The sequence below is a fragment of the Phoenix dactylifera genome, chromosome 1 (genome assembly GCF_009389715.1).
Source record: "Phoenix dactylifera cultivar Barhee BC4 chromosome 1, palm_55x_up_171113_PBpolish2nd_filt_p, whole genome shotgun sequence".
NCBI lineage: Eukaryota > Viridiplantae > Streptophyta > Magnoliopsida > Arecales > Arecaceae > Phoenix > Phoenix dactylifera.
In genome coordinates, this window is record NC_052392.1 from 27,864,770 (window position 1) to 27,883,096 (window position 18,327).

Below are 18,327 nucleotides of genomic sequence, written 5' to 3' on the forward strand. Positions count from 1 at the left end.
TCCGAGCCTTATCCGTCCCAGAGCAGTAGAAAAATGGTTCATGTCTTATATCTTTGGTGGGTGGGTGCATGGGTGCGGGATTGCACAAAAAATGGATAATTAGATGAGAAGGTTTTGTTATGGTTGATTTGAAAGGTACAAATGCTTGCAGTTGTGGCGTTTGATGTATGTTAAGTTCGATAGAGATTTCTATTTTTGGAACTGCAAGTGCAAGTTAGAAGATAGAAACAAGTTAGAATGACTAAGATCTTGTTATGGATTTGTTGTAAAACGAAAAACCTAATTCATATACAAATTAAATTGAAACGTACCTAGCTTGGATAAATGGTCGACTTACTAAAGATCAAAAACTTGACACTCTAATGAATTTTATAATTCTATATTTAAGATTCACAAGATTTTTACAAAGATAGTAAGCAACAACCATGATTACGAATTGTAGAAGATAAATTTGAACATTTTTAAACAATTACGAAGAAGCCACGGATGCTATTACGGTGCCTAGTCATATATTAACTCTTCTTTTAATAACTATATTCTCCTGGAGGCTGCAGCCTGCCTCTGCTATATTGTTTTTATACGTCAGATCCTGTCATACGCCAGAAGATTTGATGCAGATCCTTCCATCCTCACCGTCCAAAAGATAGAGGGAACGGTCCATCGATCAATCAATCAGATCGATGGGCGGCGCCGCCCCGCATCCTACTCCCCCAAGTCGCCTCCCGCCTTGGCCGGGCCGCCCACCTCCAGAGCCCCTCCAGTTGGGCCTCCCAGTCCCCGAACCCTTCTCGCCCCCGCGCCCTCACCGTAGCGCCGCCGGCGACCCGGAGGGAGAGGTCGTAGTCGCGGCGGAGGGCGGGGTCTGAGAGGACCTCGTAGGCTTCTCGCGCCCGCATGAACTGCTGAGCGAAGAAGGTCTTCTCACTGGTGGAGCGGCAGGCGTCCGGGTGCCACCGCCGCGCCTGCAGCCGGTACGCCGCCTTTATCTCCGCTGGTCCCGCCGTCTCCGCCAACGCCAGCAGCTCGTACATCGTCGCTGCCTGTGGAGACCGCGGCCGCGCCGCCGTCGACGCCGCCGAGATCCTCAGAGGAGTCCTTCGATAAGTCGAGAACAAAAAGGGTTTTGATTGAGGAGAAAAAGAAGAAAAAAGAGGCACTCGGAGAGAAGTGAAAGAAGAAGGGAGAGAAAGCATTGGTTTCGTATTAGTTTTGTATATGCAGATATAGAGAGAGAGGTTTTAGATCGATTTCGCAATAGATATTAAAAGAGGGCCCGTACGGCTTCGAGTTCCAGAAGAGGATGTGTTGGCTTGATGGCAGAAGAGGGGTATATATAGAAAGAAATTATTAGCTGGAAGGGTGGCACGTTACGGGACCGATTGCTCAGACAGCGCACCGCATCCTATTTTTTATCCGAGAGCCCTCGTTTTCGAGTTTTCTTAGAGATTAACTTTGATGGATATATAAAAAAAAGAGAAAAAAAAGTAAAAAGAGAAGGCTGTTTTTGTCATCAGAAATTCAAAATTCTAAAATGGTGGTCGCCAGCTCTTTAACATCTCAGCTCCACGCCGTGAGTGTTACAAACCATCTCGATTATATTAGAGTGTGACTCGACCACTATAATTCATTGGATTCAAAAGGGTTCGAATGGTGGTGAGATGGGTCACCTTCTGCTCTGAGATATCTGTATAATAGTGAGGAATGAGACGGTTTTTCAAACTAAACATTTAAAGAGGCTAACGGGGTCGCAGACTAGCTGGCTATTTATGTAGCCAACCACTTTAGAGACACCCTATAAGCCGAAAAGAAGAAATTGTTTTAGGCATGGCATGTTATTTTTTAATTTTGTTGGTTATGTCCGTATTTATATGGTATTAAATATCTGTTTTAGAGAAAAGAAGAAGAGAGACAGTACTGTTGGCGGCTTCTGGAAGGCATGTACAGCCAATGGATTCATTTTGTCGGTTTGTCACGGGAGACGGCACGCGAGTTGAGATGGAAGGCACTTGTTTGGTTTTTCTTTTGACATACGTGCATCCACCGTGAGAACAGACAAGAAAAAAAAGGAAATTTGAATGCATGGATGGATGGCTGAGATCTCTTAAAACATAAAGAATCTTTCTAGAATTCTCTGACCTGGCAGATAGGTGGACCTTTCTTTGTCCGGTGTAGAAGCTGGGTGGACTGGTTTTCGTACAGAAAAGATTGCCTTGCTCTTCTAGACGTTTGAAATTTTTGCCGGTGGGAAATTTAAAATGCTTATCATCTGGCATACGCGGAGTTAGCAGCGGAGTCTGCCTCCGGTTGAAACGGTCAGATGATACAGAGGAATAGCAAAAAAAGATTTTTAAAAATAGAAACATGTTGCTTATCGATGAGGGTAAGAACCTCCCTCTCAATTCTCTCAATATAGTATATACAATCAGTAATAAATGGAATGTATCACCAAATCAAGAGATATTCTTCTTTTCACATTCCCCCTCAAATTCGTGTTAGGGATCAAAAAACATTAATTTGCCAACTAAATATGCACGACAAGCCTGTGTCATAGATTTGGGGAAGAGATCTGCAATTTGATCATGAGAGGACACATGAAAGAATGAGAGTTTTATCTTGCACAAGTTTTCGAATATAATGATAGGCCACTTATATGTGTTTTGTGCCTTAATGGTGCACAAAATTGATAGCAATTTGAATAGCACTCATACGGTCGGTATAAAAAGATGTTGGCTGCTGACATGACACACCAAATTTCGTAAGAAGTCAATGAATCTAAACAACTTCTGAGATAATGGATGACATATATCGATACTCAGCTTCAGTAGAAGACTTAACAACTCAATATTGCTTCTTACATTTATAAAAAATTGGTGATGAATCCAAGAAAACACACCAACCAGTGGTAGAGCACCTAATATTGAGACCACCCGCATGAGTTGCGTCCACAAAAGTTGTAAAAACAAGAGAAGAATCAAAAGAAAAGAAGAAACCACGACCCAATGTGCATTTAAGATATCGAATGATATGAAAAAGTGCTATAAGATGTAGTTGTCATAGGTTAAAAACAAATTGACTAACAACTTGAATTGCAAAAGATATATTTGGCCTAAGTTATAGTGAGATGGACGAGACTTCCTACAAGATGCCTGTATAGAATTAGATTTGAAATGGGTTGTTTGATCCTTCTTCAACTTCACATTAAGTTCCATGGGGGTGGCACAAATCTTGTGATCTATCAAATTTGAAATAGACAAAGGTAGAAACAAGTCGGAATGATGAAGATCTTGTTATGGATTTGTTGTAATAAGAAAAACCTAATCTGTACACAAATGAAATTGAAACGTACCTAGCTTGGATAATTGGTTGACTTACTAAAGATTGAACTTGACTCTCCAATGAATTTTAAAATTCCATGTTTAAGATTCACAAGTCTTTTACTAAGAAAATAAACAACAAGCATGATTATGAATTGTAGTAGATAAATTTGAACATGTTTAAAAAATTACAAAGAGTTCAATGAATTCTGCCAAGAAGTTTTCTTTTTTCAAAAAAAAAAAAAACGTTACTGGATGCTTTTACGGCGCCTATTCATATATTCACTCTTCTTTTAATATCTACATCTCAAATATATTGACTCAAATACTCTGTCCAAAACCAATTTATTATCTATCAATATCAAGTCTCCTCGGGTACAAGGATGGCTGCAGTCTGCTGCTGCTACATCGTTCTACATGTGATCCTATCATACACCCCCATATTTGATGTAGATCCTTCCATCATTACCGTCCAAAAGATAGAGGGGACGGTCCGTCGATCAATCAATTAGATTGATGGCCGGCGCCGCTCCGCATCCTACTTCCCCAAGTCACCTCCCGCCTCGGCCAGGCCGCCCACCTCCAGAGCCTCTCCAGCTAGGCCTCCCAGTCTCTGAACCCTTCTTGTCCCCATGCCCTCACTGTAGACCCGCCGGCGACCTGGAGGGATAGATCGTAGTCGCAGTGGAGGGTGGGGTCTAAGAGGACCTTGTAGGCTTTGTGCGCCTGCATGAACTGCTAAGTGAAGAAGGGCTTCTTGCTGGTGGAGCGGTAGGCGTTCTGGTGCCACTGCCGCACCTGCAGCCGATACGCCGCCTTTATCTCTGCTGATCCCATCGTCTCCACCAATGCTAGCTGCCCATACATTGTCGTCATCTATGGAGACTGCGGCTGCACCGCCGTCGACACTGCCGAGACCCTCAGAGGAGTTTTTTTTTTTTTTTTTTTTGGGGGGGGGGGGGGGGGGGGGGGGTTAAAGAGGATGGCTCATGCACGGATGTACCTAAAAAAGTCAAAAACAAGAAATCTCAGTGCTCTGGACAACTCTTTTTTTAATCCATAGGCTCCTAGAATGGTCGGCCTCGTACAAAGCTACCTAATTCATGGCCCTGTTAATCTTTTTATAAACATGCTTGGCCTGAAAATTAACATCGCCACTCACTATGGCTCTGAATATCCTAGAGCAAGGGGTGGCACCCACTCGCACCACCGGTGCCTCTTGGATCCAACCAATCATCGTGGCCAAATCGCCATAATGAAGGACGACTCGGGCCCGCAGAACTCGCCGTACATAGCCTAGACCAACCCACACCGCTCTCAGCTTTGCCTCCAGAATGAAGGTGTGAAAGATCTAGCACCCTTCAACAACAACCACCCTAAAATCCGGGCCTTTGATGATAACCTGCACCACTTCTCCTCCGTCGTCAAGCACGCACGCATTTATCAAAGTTGACGTTGAGAAAACTTGGGGTGAGGCTCCCAGGTGAATAACACTAGCCGAGGTGCTACATGAGCAGAAGTACAGCCCCGGGTGCCCCGAGCTATCAAGGACCCGTCCGATGAACCTGCATGGGAGATCTCCACTGCCTGAACCTGAGCCCACTCTACGACGAACCTAGGTGTAGGACTGCTCTCTCTAAAAATTTAGGTATTTCTGGGTAGCTAGATGTGCTAAACAATGTAAGTCGCCACAATGGCTATTTGTCGAGTCTGAGGGACGAAAGCCCACCATCTGAGCGCCTGCAAGAAGGGGCTCGAATGGCTTCGAGTGTCCGACAGGATGTCGGCAAGCCTCCAGACCCTTCTAGCACGCTCACATTGAAACAGTGTGTTATCTATAGTCTCATCCAACTGGCACCCAGGGCACTAATATTGGATGCCTAGTCCATGCTCGCACAATACTGCTTTTGTCGGCAACCGGTCCCGCACCACCTTCCAGAGAAACAGAGCTACCCACGGATGGAGGCCGAACCTCCAAATCTAAGTGTAGTCCAACTTCGGATGTTGCTCACTCCAAAGAAAACGATAGACATCTCTCACTCTAACTCTGTGGCTACTAAACGAGCTCCAAACCCTGACATCCAGACAAGCACACCCTAGAATAGGCAGCGATGAGATTCTTTCTATGAGGTGCTCTCTAAACAGGTAGCCGATTTGGGCAGAATTCCACCTGCCCCCTCAGGGTGGAGAAGATCCCAAACTCGAAGTCCACCTGCAACTTCAACATTGACTATGGTCAGCCATAGCCTCACCAGAAGAGAGTCTACCCATGGATTTTCCACCATATCGACACTACACCCATTGCGATAAGCCATCTGGTGTTTGCCCAGGCAGTGGGCACATATCTGGATATCTCTCTTTAGAAGAAGTAGCACCTCCGACCCTTCTGAGCTACCTCACCCGCTACCATTGGACCATAGTGGGCAGTTATCATCCAACTCCAGAAGCACTGTGGCTCACGAACCAGTCTCGCCGTTTGCTGAGGAAGCAACGCCTCCCTTCTTCAATGAGTCGAGAACAAAGAGGGTTTGGATTGAGGAGAAAAAGAAGAAGAAGTCAAAAAAAAAAGAAAAAAAAAGGGCCCGGAGAGAAGTGAAAGAAGAACAGAGAGAGAATTGGTTTCGTATTAGCTCTCTATCTGCAGATAGAGAGGATTTAGATCGATTAAGCAATGGAAAATAAAAGAGAGCCCGTACGGCTAGGAGTTCCAGAAGAGGATGTGTTGGCTTACATTGATGAGGGCAGAGGAGGGGATTATATATAGAAAGAAATTATTATTTAGATCTAGAAAGAGTTAGGGTTCGCGAATGCTTGGAAGTGGAAGTCGAGGTACAAAGGGTGGCTGGTTACTGTTGCCGGCTTCGGAAGGCATGCGCAGCCCATGTTAATCACGGGAGACGGCACGCGAGGCCCGCAGCTGAGATGTGTGCCACTTTTTTGGTTTTTCTTTTGACAAACTTTCATCCTACGGTGGGAACAGACAAGAATAAAAAAGGAAATTTGTGTAAATGGATGGATATGGCTGAGATCTTTTAAAACATAAAGAATCTTTCTAGAATTATCTGACCTGGCATATAGGTAGACCTTTCTTTGTCTGATGTAGAAGCTGGGTGGACTGGTTTTCGTACAGAAAAGATGCCTTTCTAGACGTTTGAAATTTTTGCTGGCGGAAAATTTTAAAAGCTTATCGGCTGGCATACATGGAGTTAGCAGCGACGTCTGCGTCCGGTTGAAACGGTCAGATACTAGAGAGGAATAGCAAAGAAAAGATTTTTAAAAAGAGAAACATGATGCTTATCCATAAGGGTAAGAACCTCTCTCTCAATTCTCTCTACATAGTGTATACAATCAGCTATGAATAGAATATATCATCAATTATTTACTCGATCATGATCTTCATGATGATTATTAAATCAAGAGATATTCTTTCTTTCACATCCCCCCTTAAATTTATGCTAGGAATCAACAAACATCAATTTGCCAACTAAATAAGTATGACAAGCATGTGTCATAGATTTGGTGAAGAGATCTGCAATTTGATCATGAGAGGACACATGAAAGAATGAGAGTTATCTTGCTTAAGTTTTCGAATATAATGATAGTCCACCTCTATGTGTTTTGTGTATTAAAGGTGCACAGAATTAGTAGCAATTTGAATAGTACTCACATTATCGGTATAAAGAGATATTGGTTGTTGATATGATACACCAAATTCCATAAGAAGCCGATGAAGCCAAACAACTTCTGAGCCAATTGATGGCATAGATCGATATTCAGCTTTAATAGAAGACTTAACAACTCAATCTTGCTTCTTAAATTTCTAAGAAATTGGTGATGAACCCAAGAAAACACACCAACTAGTGGTAGAGTACCTAGTGTCGAGACAACCCGCATGAGTTGCGTCCACAAAAGCTATTAGAACAAGGAAATTAAGAATCTGAAGAAAAGAACAAACTATGACCCACAGTGCATTTAAGATATCGAATGATACGAAGAAGTGCCAGTCGTCATGGGTTAGAAACAAATTGACAAACAACTTGAACGGCAAAAGATATATCTGACCGAGTTATAGTGATATGGACAAGACTTCCTACAAGATGCTTGCATAGAACTGGATCCGAAATGGGTTGTCTGATGATCTGAAGGATCCTTCTTCAACTTCACATTAAGTTCCATGGTGCTGGCACAAATCTTGTGATCTATCAAATTAGCTAGTTTGATCAGATATTCAGTATATGTTTATTGGCAAAGAAGTAAACCATATTCCAAGTGAGTAATTTGTAACCTCAAAAAATAAGTGAGAGATCTAAGATCTTTCATCTGAAAGGAGAATTGAAGAAAACTCTTTAGCACGCCAATGCCTTTTGCCATCACTACCTATTATAATCATGTCATTAACATAGAGTAAGAGAATAATAATTTCATTAGAGGTACTAAAAGTAAACAAGGAGCGATCATTGAAGTTTTGTTGAAATCTGGTTGAACTAATGGTAGAACAAAATTTCTCAAACCATGCACAAGGAGCCTACTTTAGTGATTTGTGAAGTTTACACACTAAGTTAGGATTAAGAAGAGAATATCCAGAAGGAGGCGCCATGTAAATAGTTTCTTTAAAATGCCCATGAAGAAATGTATTCTTTACATCCATTTGATGTAAAGTCCATTTATTAGTAGAGTTTACAACATGTTTTTTATGAACAGCAATCATTTTGGCTACTGGAAAACTGTCTCTTATCCCATATGCTTGTTTATAACCCTGAGCTACAAACTGAGCTTTAGATTTATCAATTGAACCATCAGATTTCATTTTAATTGTGTATACCCACTTGCTGCCCATTATAGAAACATCAGTAGGTTTGGGAACTAAATCCCAAAGGTGATTAGTCTCTAGTGTATGAAGCTCTTCGGCCATTGCTTTTCTCCAACACTCATGCTCCACTACTTTCTGATAGGTAGAAGGAACAAAATTAGAATTTATGGTAGTAAAGAAGGAAGTGGAACGATCATACTATTTAGAAGAATAACCAAATTGATTTGGGGAATAACCTAAGTTGGAACAGGTAGAACGCCGTAGTAGCGGAGGACTTATGCATTGATCAGACGATGTAGACACTATAATAGAATTATTATCAAGAAAGGGACTTGAGGTAGGACCTTTAGGATCATGACTATTGGGAGGCATGGTTGGTATTTCAATATAATATGTGTTATTAGTCTCCAAAGCCAAACTCTCCGAAAATTTGGGCAAGAGAGAAAAGAATTGATTGGATTGATTGAACTCGTCAAAATGATTACTTAATTCTTGAGATAAATCATGGTAATAAGAATTTTCAAAGAAAGTAACATGGCGAGATACATGCATGTGTTTATTTTGGAAATCATAACAAAGACATCTTCTTCGTTTATCGCTATAACCACGTACATACTTTATAATTTCGGAAGATAATTTATTTCTTTAATGAGGAGGAAGTAATTAATCAAAACAAATGCACCCAAAAAAATAGAATTGATTGTAATCTAGAGGTTTATTTTAGAGATAAAACCATAGTGACTTGTGGCCAAGGTGAAGATCATCAATTTATAAGATATATTGTCGTATCAACAACCTCTACCCGAAAGATAGACAGGACATGAGACTCAAGTAAAAAAATTCCCGCATTTTCTATAACATGACAATTTTTTTTTCCAACTATTCCATTTTGCTTAGGAGTTTATGAACATGGTACAATTCCCTTTTTATGAAAAAACGAAGCTGTGAGAAGCAAAAATCCCCCTCTTTATCTGAACAAAATACTTTGATTATTTTGCCAAATTGTGTTTCTATCATAGTAATAAAGAACTTAGCAATATTTGCGGGGTAAGATTTGGCACGCAAAACACAAATCCATAGGAACCGTGTATAATGATTGATGAATAAAATAACATATCCATAACCTAGTCTAGAGGGAATTCATGATCATGATCCCCATGAATCAGTGTGTATCAAATCAAATGGAGAATCAAGTTTGGAAGTCCTAGAAGTAAAAGATAATTTTGAAGCCTTACCAAGAGAGTAACTTTCATAATTCTTATCAAAAGACACAGATTTAATATTCAAATTGTCTAAAAAATAATCAAACTTAAACATATAATCAAGTCTATTTGCGTGGGGATGTCCCAGGCGCTGATGGCAGAGATAACAAGTTTTATTTGCAAGAGAAATATTAAGAGACGAAGAAATTGAAAGACATGGTGAGGAAGTCCAAGTCCGGTGGAGCAAACATCCTTGCCGATGCCCCTTCCTGATCATTTTTCCTGCTTGTAGGTACTGTATATCACAATAAAGAGGAGAACATTTAAGTGAACAATTTTGATCATCTAGTTGGCCAGCAGAAATTAAATTTGAAACCAAACTAAGGACATAAAAGGTGTTAGGAAGAGACAATATTTTCTGTCATTTGTCTACTAAGTAAACTGTCCCAACAGCATTAGTACATAATTTTTCTCCATGAGCAGTCATGACCATATGACCCAGATAAACTAATTTTTCTCCTAACATATGATTAAAGGTGACAGAATCAAGAAACCAAGGAGATGATTGAATTCCTTTACCTGGTAAGCCAGCGGAGAAAACGGAGGAAATAGCATCAGATAAAGCTGATTATAGTGAAGTTTGCATTATCTGCTAGATTGCCTTCCAAGAGACAAGTATTAGATGATTTAGGTATTTTTTGATTTTCACTCGAATTTGAAATAAAGAATACTGATCAGCCTTGCTTATTCTTTTGTAGTAGTCAACATTCTAAAATTATATATCCCTTACAATAATTATACAAATTTCGCTTCTTGCAGTGAGACTATGTATGCCCAAAATTGTCGCTATATCTGCATTGAATTTTATTATGATCTACATTCATCTATTCTGGGTGAGACTTATGACTAATGGTAAGAAATACAGTATCCGAATGGGTAAAATTTCGATCTAAGACGGTCGTAGCTGCCATACGAATGGCTCTGATACCATGAGAATTTTAGCAAAACGTTGCTAATTACAAGAAGAGAATAGAGAGAGTTCAAAGGGAGATTGTTGAGTAGAGAAACTTGTTGCTCATTCACAAGGATAAGGATCCCTATGTATACACATCTTCTCAGCTATACGTGGTATATACAAGCAGCTATACATGATATATACAATCAGCTATATATGGTATATACAATCAGCTATAGGTAGAATGTATCATCAACTATATATAGTGTTGGAATTTGAATGAGTTTTAAATGTTTTAAAGAGGTGTAAATAAAAAGGATTTGTAACCCCCAAATTTTTAAAAGAGTTGTTGTAATCTTTAAGTATTTCAAATTTTATTTGGAAGTTTCAAAACTTCCCATTATCTCTCATTATGGCCTTAATGAGGTCATAAGTATTCAACCGTTATGGTTGGATTACAAAGGCCAATATATATGAGCCATTCCTTGGACCTAAAAAAAAAACAATACAAAAAGTCTTCTTTTTGCTCTCATTGTCTCTCTCTACCACCATTCTCTCTTTTACAATTTTCTATATTGTTTTATATTTTGGGCAACCGATATAAACTAGGTAATCTGCCTACTACAGACGTACACTGTAGATTAGGCCCGCTGTGAGCTATGTGGGTTGTATCTTGGAGCCGTCGCTGACCGCCAATACCTGCACGTAGGGAGGCAACAACGACTTTAGGACAGTGCGTCTCTTGGCGTGCCTCTCACACCTCACAGGCCAGATATTTTCTTACCACTATTTTATTATAATTGTTAGATTTCCTTTTTATGTAATTTAAATATTTTACAAAGCATCTTGCTAGATCAACATTCTAAAGCCGTTTTTATATTGTTCCATCTATATGTTTATATACTTTGCAAGATGCATTGTTGAACACTGTTTTTGTTCATCTTTGATAGAAATCATTGTTGGATACACTTTAAATAATTATATATATATATATAGTTTAGCTTTAGATTCTCAATTTTAACATTAAATTGTTTAATTAAAAAAAATCAGTTTATTGTTTAATTTAAAAAAAAACAGTTTACTATTTTAATCAAAAAAAACAGTTTACTATTTTAATTTAAAAAAATAAGTTTACTGTTTTAATCAAAGAAAATAGTTTACTGTTTAATTAAAAAAATAGTTTACTGTTTTACTGTTTCAATAAAAAAATAGTTTACTGTTTTAATCAAGAAAACAGATTACTGTTTTAATTAAAAAAACAGTTTACTGTTTAATTAGAAAAATAGTTTACTGTTTTAATAAAAAAACAGTTTACTGTTTAATAAAAAAACAGTTTACTGTTTAATTAAAGAAAACAGTTTACTGTTTAATCATAAAAAAAACAGCTTACTGTTTAATCAAAAAAAAAATAATTTACTGTTTAATTAAAAAATAGTTTACTGTTTTAATAAAAAACAGTTTACTGTTTTAATAAAAAAATAGTTTACTGTTTAATAAAAGAAACAGTTTACTGTTCAATATAAAAAACAGTTTAATGAAAAAAATAGTTTACTGTTTAAGTAAAGAAAACAATTTACTGTTTTAATTAAAAAATAGTTTACTGTTTAATAAAAAACAGTTTACTGTTTCATTAAAGAAAACAGTTTACTGTTTAATTAAAAAAACAGCTTATTGTTTAATCAAAAAAAATACATACTTTACTGTTTAATTAAAAAAACAGTTTACTGTTTTAATAAAAAAACAGTTTACTGTTTAATTAAAAAAAATAGTTTACTGTTTAATTAAAAAAACAGTTTACTGTTTTAATAAAAGAAACAGTTTACTGTTTAATAAAAAAACAGTTTACTGTTTAATATAAAAAAACAGTTTACTGTTTAAGAAAATAGTTTCCTGCTTTAATAAAAAAAACTGTTTACTATTTAATCAAAAAAAATAGTTACTGTTTTAATTAAAAAAAAAGTTTTGGTTAAGATATATATTAAAAAAAAGGAGGAAAAATTAAAAGGGAAAAGTTTGATTGATTAAATCTATAATAAGTTTTGGAAGATCAAAAGAATTTAATTAGAATAGTTAAAAACAAACTCTTAGGATTTTAATTTCCGATAACAATTTGCTTCAAGCAATAAATGGTAATTTAATGAGAATTGTAACCATTTGCTTGTAAGTATTAAATCTAATTGGTGACATTGGTGTTGTTTTCATTTACAATTATTAGTAAAGTTATTGTTATATAGTATATTATTAAGAGATACTTTTAGTAACATCTTGTTTACATTTATTCATTAGCGATGTTATTGTTATTATTTTTCCTCATAGTTGAATATTCTACTGTCCTCTTAAACTTTAAAATCTTAGAGTTTAAATTTAGAATGGCAAATATGGAAGAAGCTAATAGTATTAAGCCCGAAAAATTTAGTGGACAAAATTTTCATAGGTGGCAAAAACAACTTAAATATTGGTTGACTGTATTAGGACTTGTATCTGTTATAGAGGAACCATAGTCTAATTAAGAGTTACCTTTCGGATGACTAATGAGCAAGTAGAGTACCACTACTATAATAGAATACTTAGTGCTTTGTCTGACCACCTTTATAATATGTATCATGCCACTATCTCAAATGCAAAAGAATCTTGGGATACTTTAGAGGCTGAATATGAGATAATAGATGCTGGCATTGATCGGTTTACTGTCTTAAATTATAATAGTTATAAAATGGTAGACGATAAATTTGTGGGAGATCAAATTTATGAGTATCAAGAACTTCTAAGAGGAGTTGATAAAAAGGGAACCAAATTTAGTGAAGATTTTAAAGTCTCCTGTCTTATAGATAACTTACTAATCTTAGCATCTTCTATGAGGAATATGGAATAGTACATGAAATAACTCCGCCATACTCTTCCCAATTTAATGGAGTAGCTGAAAGAAAGAATAGAATTTTAATGAATATGGTTAATGCGATGTTGATAAGTTCTGGGCTACTTGAGAACTTGTGGGAGGAAGTAATTCTTACTATATGTTTCATATTGAATAGAGTAACTATGAAAGATAATAATAAGACCCCTTACGAAAATTTGGAAGAAAAGAATACCTAATCTTAAAATCTTGAAAGTGTGGGGGTGTTTAGCAAAAGTAGCAATCTTTGAGCCTAAGCGAAAGAAAATAGGGCCTAAAACTATAAATGTTGTCTTTATAGGGTATGCTCAAAATAATAGTGCTAATAGATTCTTAGTTATAAACTCTGAGATTAATGAAATTTCAAACAACACAATTATAGAATCTAGAAATGCTACATATTTTGAAGATATATTTTCTTATAAAAATAAAATTTCACAACAAGTAATAGATAAATCATCTACTAATAATAAACCTTCCACTAGTACAAGTGCATCTAAGGAACCAGAACCACAATTAGAGTTAAGAAGGAGTAAAAGGTCTAAAATAGAGAAAAATTTTGGAGACGAATTTTATACCTTTTTAATAGAAGGAGATCCTACTACCTATAAGGAAGCTATGTCTTCTTTAGATATTCGATTTTGGAAGGAAGCTATAAAAAGTGAGATAGAGTCTATTATTCAAAATAACACTTAGGAGTTAACTGATTTACCTCCTGGAAATAAAACTATTGGGTGTAAATGGGTGTTCAAGAAGAAGTTAAAACTTGATGGAAGCATAGACAAGTACAAAGCTAGACTAGTGGCTAAAGATTTTACACAAAAGGAAGGAATAGATTACTTTGATACATATTCACCTGTATCTAGGATAACTATGATTAGAATTTTAATTGCCTTAGCATCAGTGCATAACCTAGTGATTCATCAAATGGATGTTAAGACTGTCTTTCTAAATAGAGACATAAATGAAGAGATATATATGGAGCAACCTGAAGGTATTGTAGTTAAAGGTCAAGAACATAAGATCTGTAGGTTAGTTAAATCTTTGTATGGTTTAAAATAAGCTCCTAAGCAATGGCATGAGAAGTTTGATAAGGTGATCTTAGAATATGACTTTAAGATTAATGAATATGATAAGTGTGTATGCTACAAAGAGAGTAATGGAGAACATATGATCTTATACTTTATGTTGATGATATATTAATATTTGGGACAAATTTGGAGATAGTAAATGATGTTAAGTCTTATCTTTCTAGAAACTTTGACATGAAGCATTTATGAGAAGCTTATGTAATTTTAGGAATGAAGTTAGAAAGAACACGTAATGGAATTACTCTTAATCAAACCAGCACTATAGAAAGAATGTTAAAAAAGTTTAGTTATTTTGATTGTAAACCTATATCAATACCCATATGATCTAAATGTGCATTTGAAGAAAAATAATGGTGAACCAGTATCTCAATTGAAGTACTCACAAATGATTGGATCATTGTTATACATAGCAAATAAAACTAGGCCTGATATAGCATATGCTGTTGGGAGACTTAGTAGATATACTCATAATCCTAACGAAGATCATTGGGTTGCTTTAGAGAGAGTTTTTAAATATCTTAGAGGAACCATGGAATACTCATTGTGTTATAAGGGATTTCCGAATGTAGTTGAAGGGTATAGTGATGCGAATTGGATAACAAACAATATGGATGTAAAGTCCACTTCAGGGTATGTATTTTTTTTGGATGGAGCAGCAATATCTTGGGGATCTAAGAAATAAACTATTATCTCTCGGAGTACTATGGAGTCAGAACTTATAGCTTTAGATACAACTTGCTCTGAGGCTGAGTGGATTAAAAACTTGATGCTTGACATACCTTTAGTTAATAAACTCATGCCTGCCATTTTCATACATTATGATAGTAAGGCAGTAATAGAGTTAGTAAGGCAGGCACATACTAATAAGAAAATGAATAGACATTTGCAAGTGAGGTATAAATCAGTTAAAAACCTATTGAATAAGAATATTGTGTCTTTGGAATTTGTAAAGTCTGAGAAAAATATAGCTGATCAGCTAACCAAAGCTCTTTCTAAGAGAGCTGTCATTGACTTGTCGAGGGGGATGGGCTTAAGCCCATAAGGGAGTCACTTAGGGAGGTAACCCAACCTTTGTGATTGGAGATCCCATGAAGAAGGTTCAATAGGTAGAAACAATCCATATTGCGTGACTCATTTCCATACTACTTTTAAGGAGAGAGTCTCCTGCTCATCCCTATGGCAATAGTACTTTGCTATGTGACATTAAGGAAGGGTATTATTCTGAATAAGCCTGAGGCAGGCATACTCCTGCAGGATACAGGTCACATGTATTCTTGGAAGACTCACCTAAATGAGAGTTGTCGTGAGGCCACGACTGTGAGAATTAGGCTGCTCTCTAATAACTCTCATGAGAATCAAGATTTAGCGCATGGCCAAAAATAGCGCTAACCCGCACCAAGTCTATATCAATACTATGTGTGTGGCATGTTAAAATCTGGTCCAAAGGGTCTAGTTTAAGACTTAGCTTACTATGATTCTTCAGGTTAGAACTGTCAACACTAAGTGTAGGTTCAAGTCCGGAAGACACCTGCACCCATTGCATAGTATAAAGTCCAAATTTCTATATATATATATATATATATGTATATGATTTTATAAATTTTTGAAACTTGTGGGGGACTCTTGGAATTTGAATGAGTTTTAAATGTTTTAAAGAGGTGTAAATAAAAAGGATTTGTAACCCCCAAATTTTTAAAAGAATTGTTGTAACCTTTAAGTATTTCAAATTCCATTTGGAAGTTTCAAAACTTTCCATTATCTCTCATTATGGCCTTAATGAGGCCATAAGTATTCAACCGTTATGGTTGGATTACAAAGGCCAATATATATGAGCCATTCCTTGGACCTAAAAAAAAAACAATACAAAAAGTCTTCTTCTTGCTCTCATTGTCTCTCTCTACCACCATTCTCTCTTTTACAATTTTCTATATTATTTTATATTTTGGGCAACCGATATAGACTAGGTAATCTGCTTACTATAGACGTGCACTGTAGATTAGGCCCGTTGTAAGCCGTTTGGGTTGTATCTTGGAGCCGTCGCTGACCGCCAATACCTGCATGTGGGGAGGCAACAACGGCTTTGGGACAGTGCGTCTCTTGGCGTGCCTCTCACACCTCACAGGCCAGATATTTTCTTACCACTATTTTATTATAATTGTTAGATTTTCTTTTTATGTGATTTAAATATTTTACAAAGCATCTTGCTAGATCAACATATAGTATGTAGTATCAGTCGTGATCTTCACGATGATCACCAAATCAGTAGATATTCTTCCTTTCACACCCCAAGCTCCTTTCTTTCTACTCCTCCACCCCCACCAATTCAATGTCTTCCACGGCCATCCGTCCAACGTCCACAACCTCTTCTCCTCCCTCACTTTCTCCCTTACCCCTTAAAATCCGCTTGAAAAGGAAAGAAAGAATTCTCCAAAATCTTTCTCGTCGGCAATGGATGCCTTGCCCTCCACTTCCCCACCCTCTTCCAATGGCGACATCAAGAAAAGGAGGAAGAAGGCAACCCTCTACTTCCTATCTTGGTCCCAAAAAAGATCGACTCGACCGGACAGGTCAAACATCGGAGTGTATGGGAAAAGTCATACTAATTGTTAAAAAGTAAGATTTGGATATGCATCTCTCAGAATAGCCAACTTGTCTTTGATAAAGAAAATGTAATCAGAGACGCAAGTCGAGTACTTACTGTTGCTGGAAATTGGACCCGAGGGCGACCAGTGGCTGTGAAGGAGGAGCTCCAGCAGGAGATGGCGGGTGGCGGTCCGTCGGCGAGCGGCGTCCTCTGAGGACCTGCAAAAAGCCGGTGGCTGGGGTTTCCGGCGCTGGCCTTTCGATGCTTAAGTCAGAGGGGGCTAATATGTAGCGGGAGAGAAAATATCTCCTAGTGTCTTCTTTTTTCTTTAGAGTCCGGGGGCCCCTTTAAGAGGGAGAAGCTTCCCTTATATAGGGGGGATTATCTGTGATGTGACGGGACAAACGAGTTACCGCCATGATTAAGCACGATCGTGTGAATTAATGCATTGCCGTGGAAGATCAGGCCGGAGCCAATGAGTCATCGAGGGTGATCGAACGTAGTTGAGTGGGTCAACTGGTTGTCGTGGAGGGCCTGAGATCTGTGGATAGCATGCGCATTAAATGTCGAGTGAGCCAGAGATCTGCGAAGGCCATGCGCATTAACTGTTGAGTGAACCGGAGGTCTGCGGAGGCCATGCGCATTAATTGTTGACAACAGTAGCAGGGCGTGGTCCCGATCGGGCTACAGAGGGATATGACCGCAGCGGGTGGATAGCGAGGTCGGGCTTTCGAGGTCGGAAATGCTGGGGTCGAATATCCAGGTCGGATGCCTCCAGGTCGGGCGCCTTGAGGTCGGGCGCCTCCAGGTCGGGCACCCAGTCGGGAGCCTCCAAGTCGGGCGCTCTCTGATCACGTGCTGGCGATGTGTTCACGTATTTCGGGGCGATCCATTTTTCTCCAACACTACCCTCTGATTTTCGAGTTCGAGCTGTTTACGAGCTCGGACGAGGGAAGTAGTTGCCTTTATCATGCCAGTGGGGCTAGGGAGCTTTAAATTACTCCGGCGCTTCGCGCGCTTCGGGGCATCTTTAATGAGAGAAGACGGGGCGACGCCCTTCCATTTTTCGAGGTTGCTTTGCGTCATGGGCTCATGATGAGGCCGCAGGATCCGACGGGATGCCGCCTCGATTTCACTTTTGAGGTGTCGATCCAGGTTGGTATGCCGCTTCGATTTTTGGAGCTAACACATGTCACGATCCGGACAGAGGGTGGGATCCTGTCTGGCCGATCTGGGCTATCGAAAAGGTCTATATAAACCCTTGTTCTGGCCCTAAGGGCTCTTATTTGGCCGCTGTTGTTGCTGTTTCTTCTCCTGCTTTCTTCCTTCTTGTTCCCTGATCTACGTTTGATTTCTTTTGGTGGTGCTCCGAGGCACTTTTCGGCCATCATCTTGATCTTCCACCTCCGGGTCGTCGGTGCCGTTGGCGGGAATCTCAGTAGGTGCTTCCCCCTCGTTTGCTCGGAGAGTTTTTGTCC

The 18,327-nt window shown here is 38.4% G+C and overlaps 1 protein-coding gene across 1 annotated transcript; it reads right to left on the reverse strand.

Moving 5' to 3' along the window:
- Positions 1–668: 668 nt before the first annotated feature.
- On the reverse strand, positions 669–1,031 carry LOC120111620 (chaperone protein dnaJ 20, chloroplastic-like). Its single transcript, XM_039129231.1, has one exon. It carries the CDS (start codon positions 1,029–1,031, stop codon positions 669–671), a length of 363 nt encoding a protein of 120 aa, XP_038985159.1.
- Between the last annotated feature and the right edge of the window lie 17,296 nt (positions 1,032–18,327).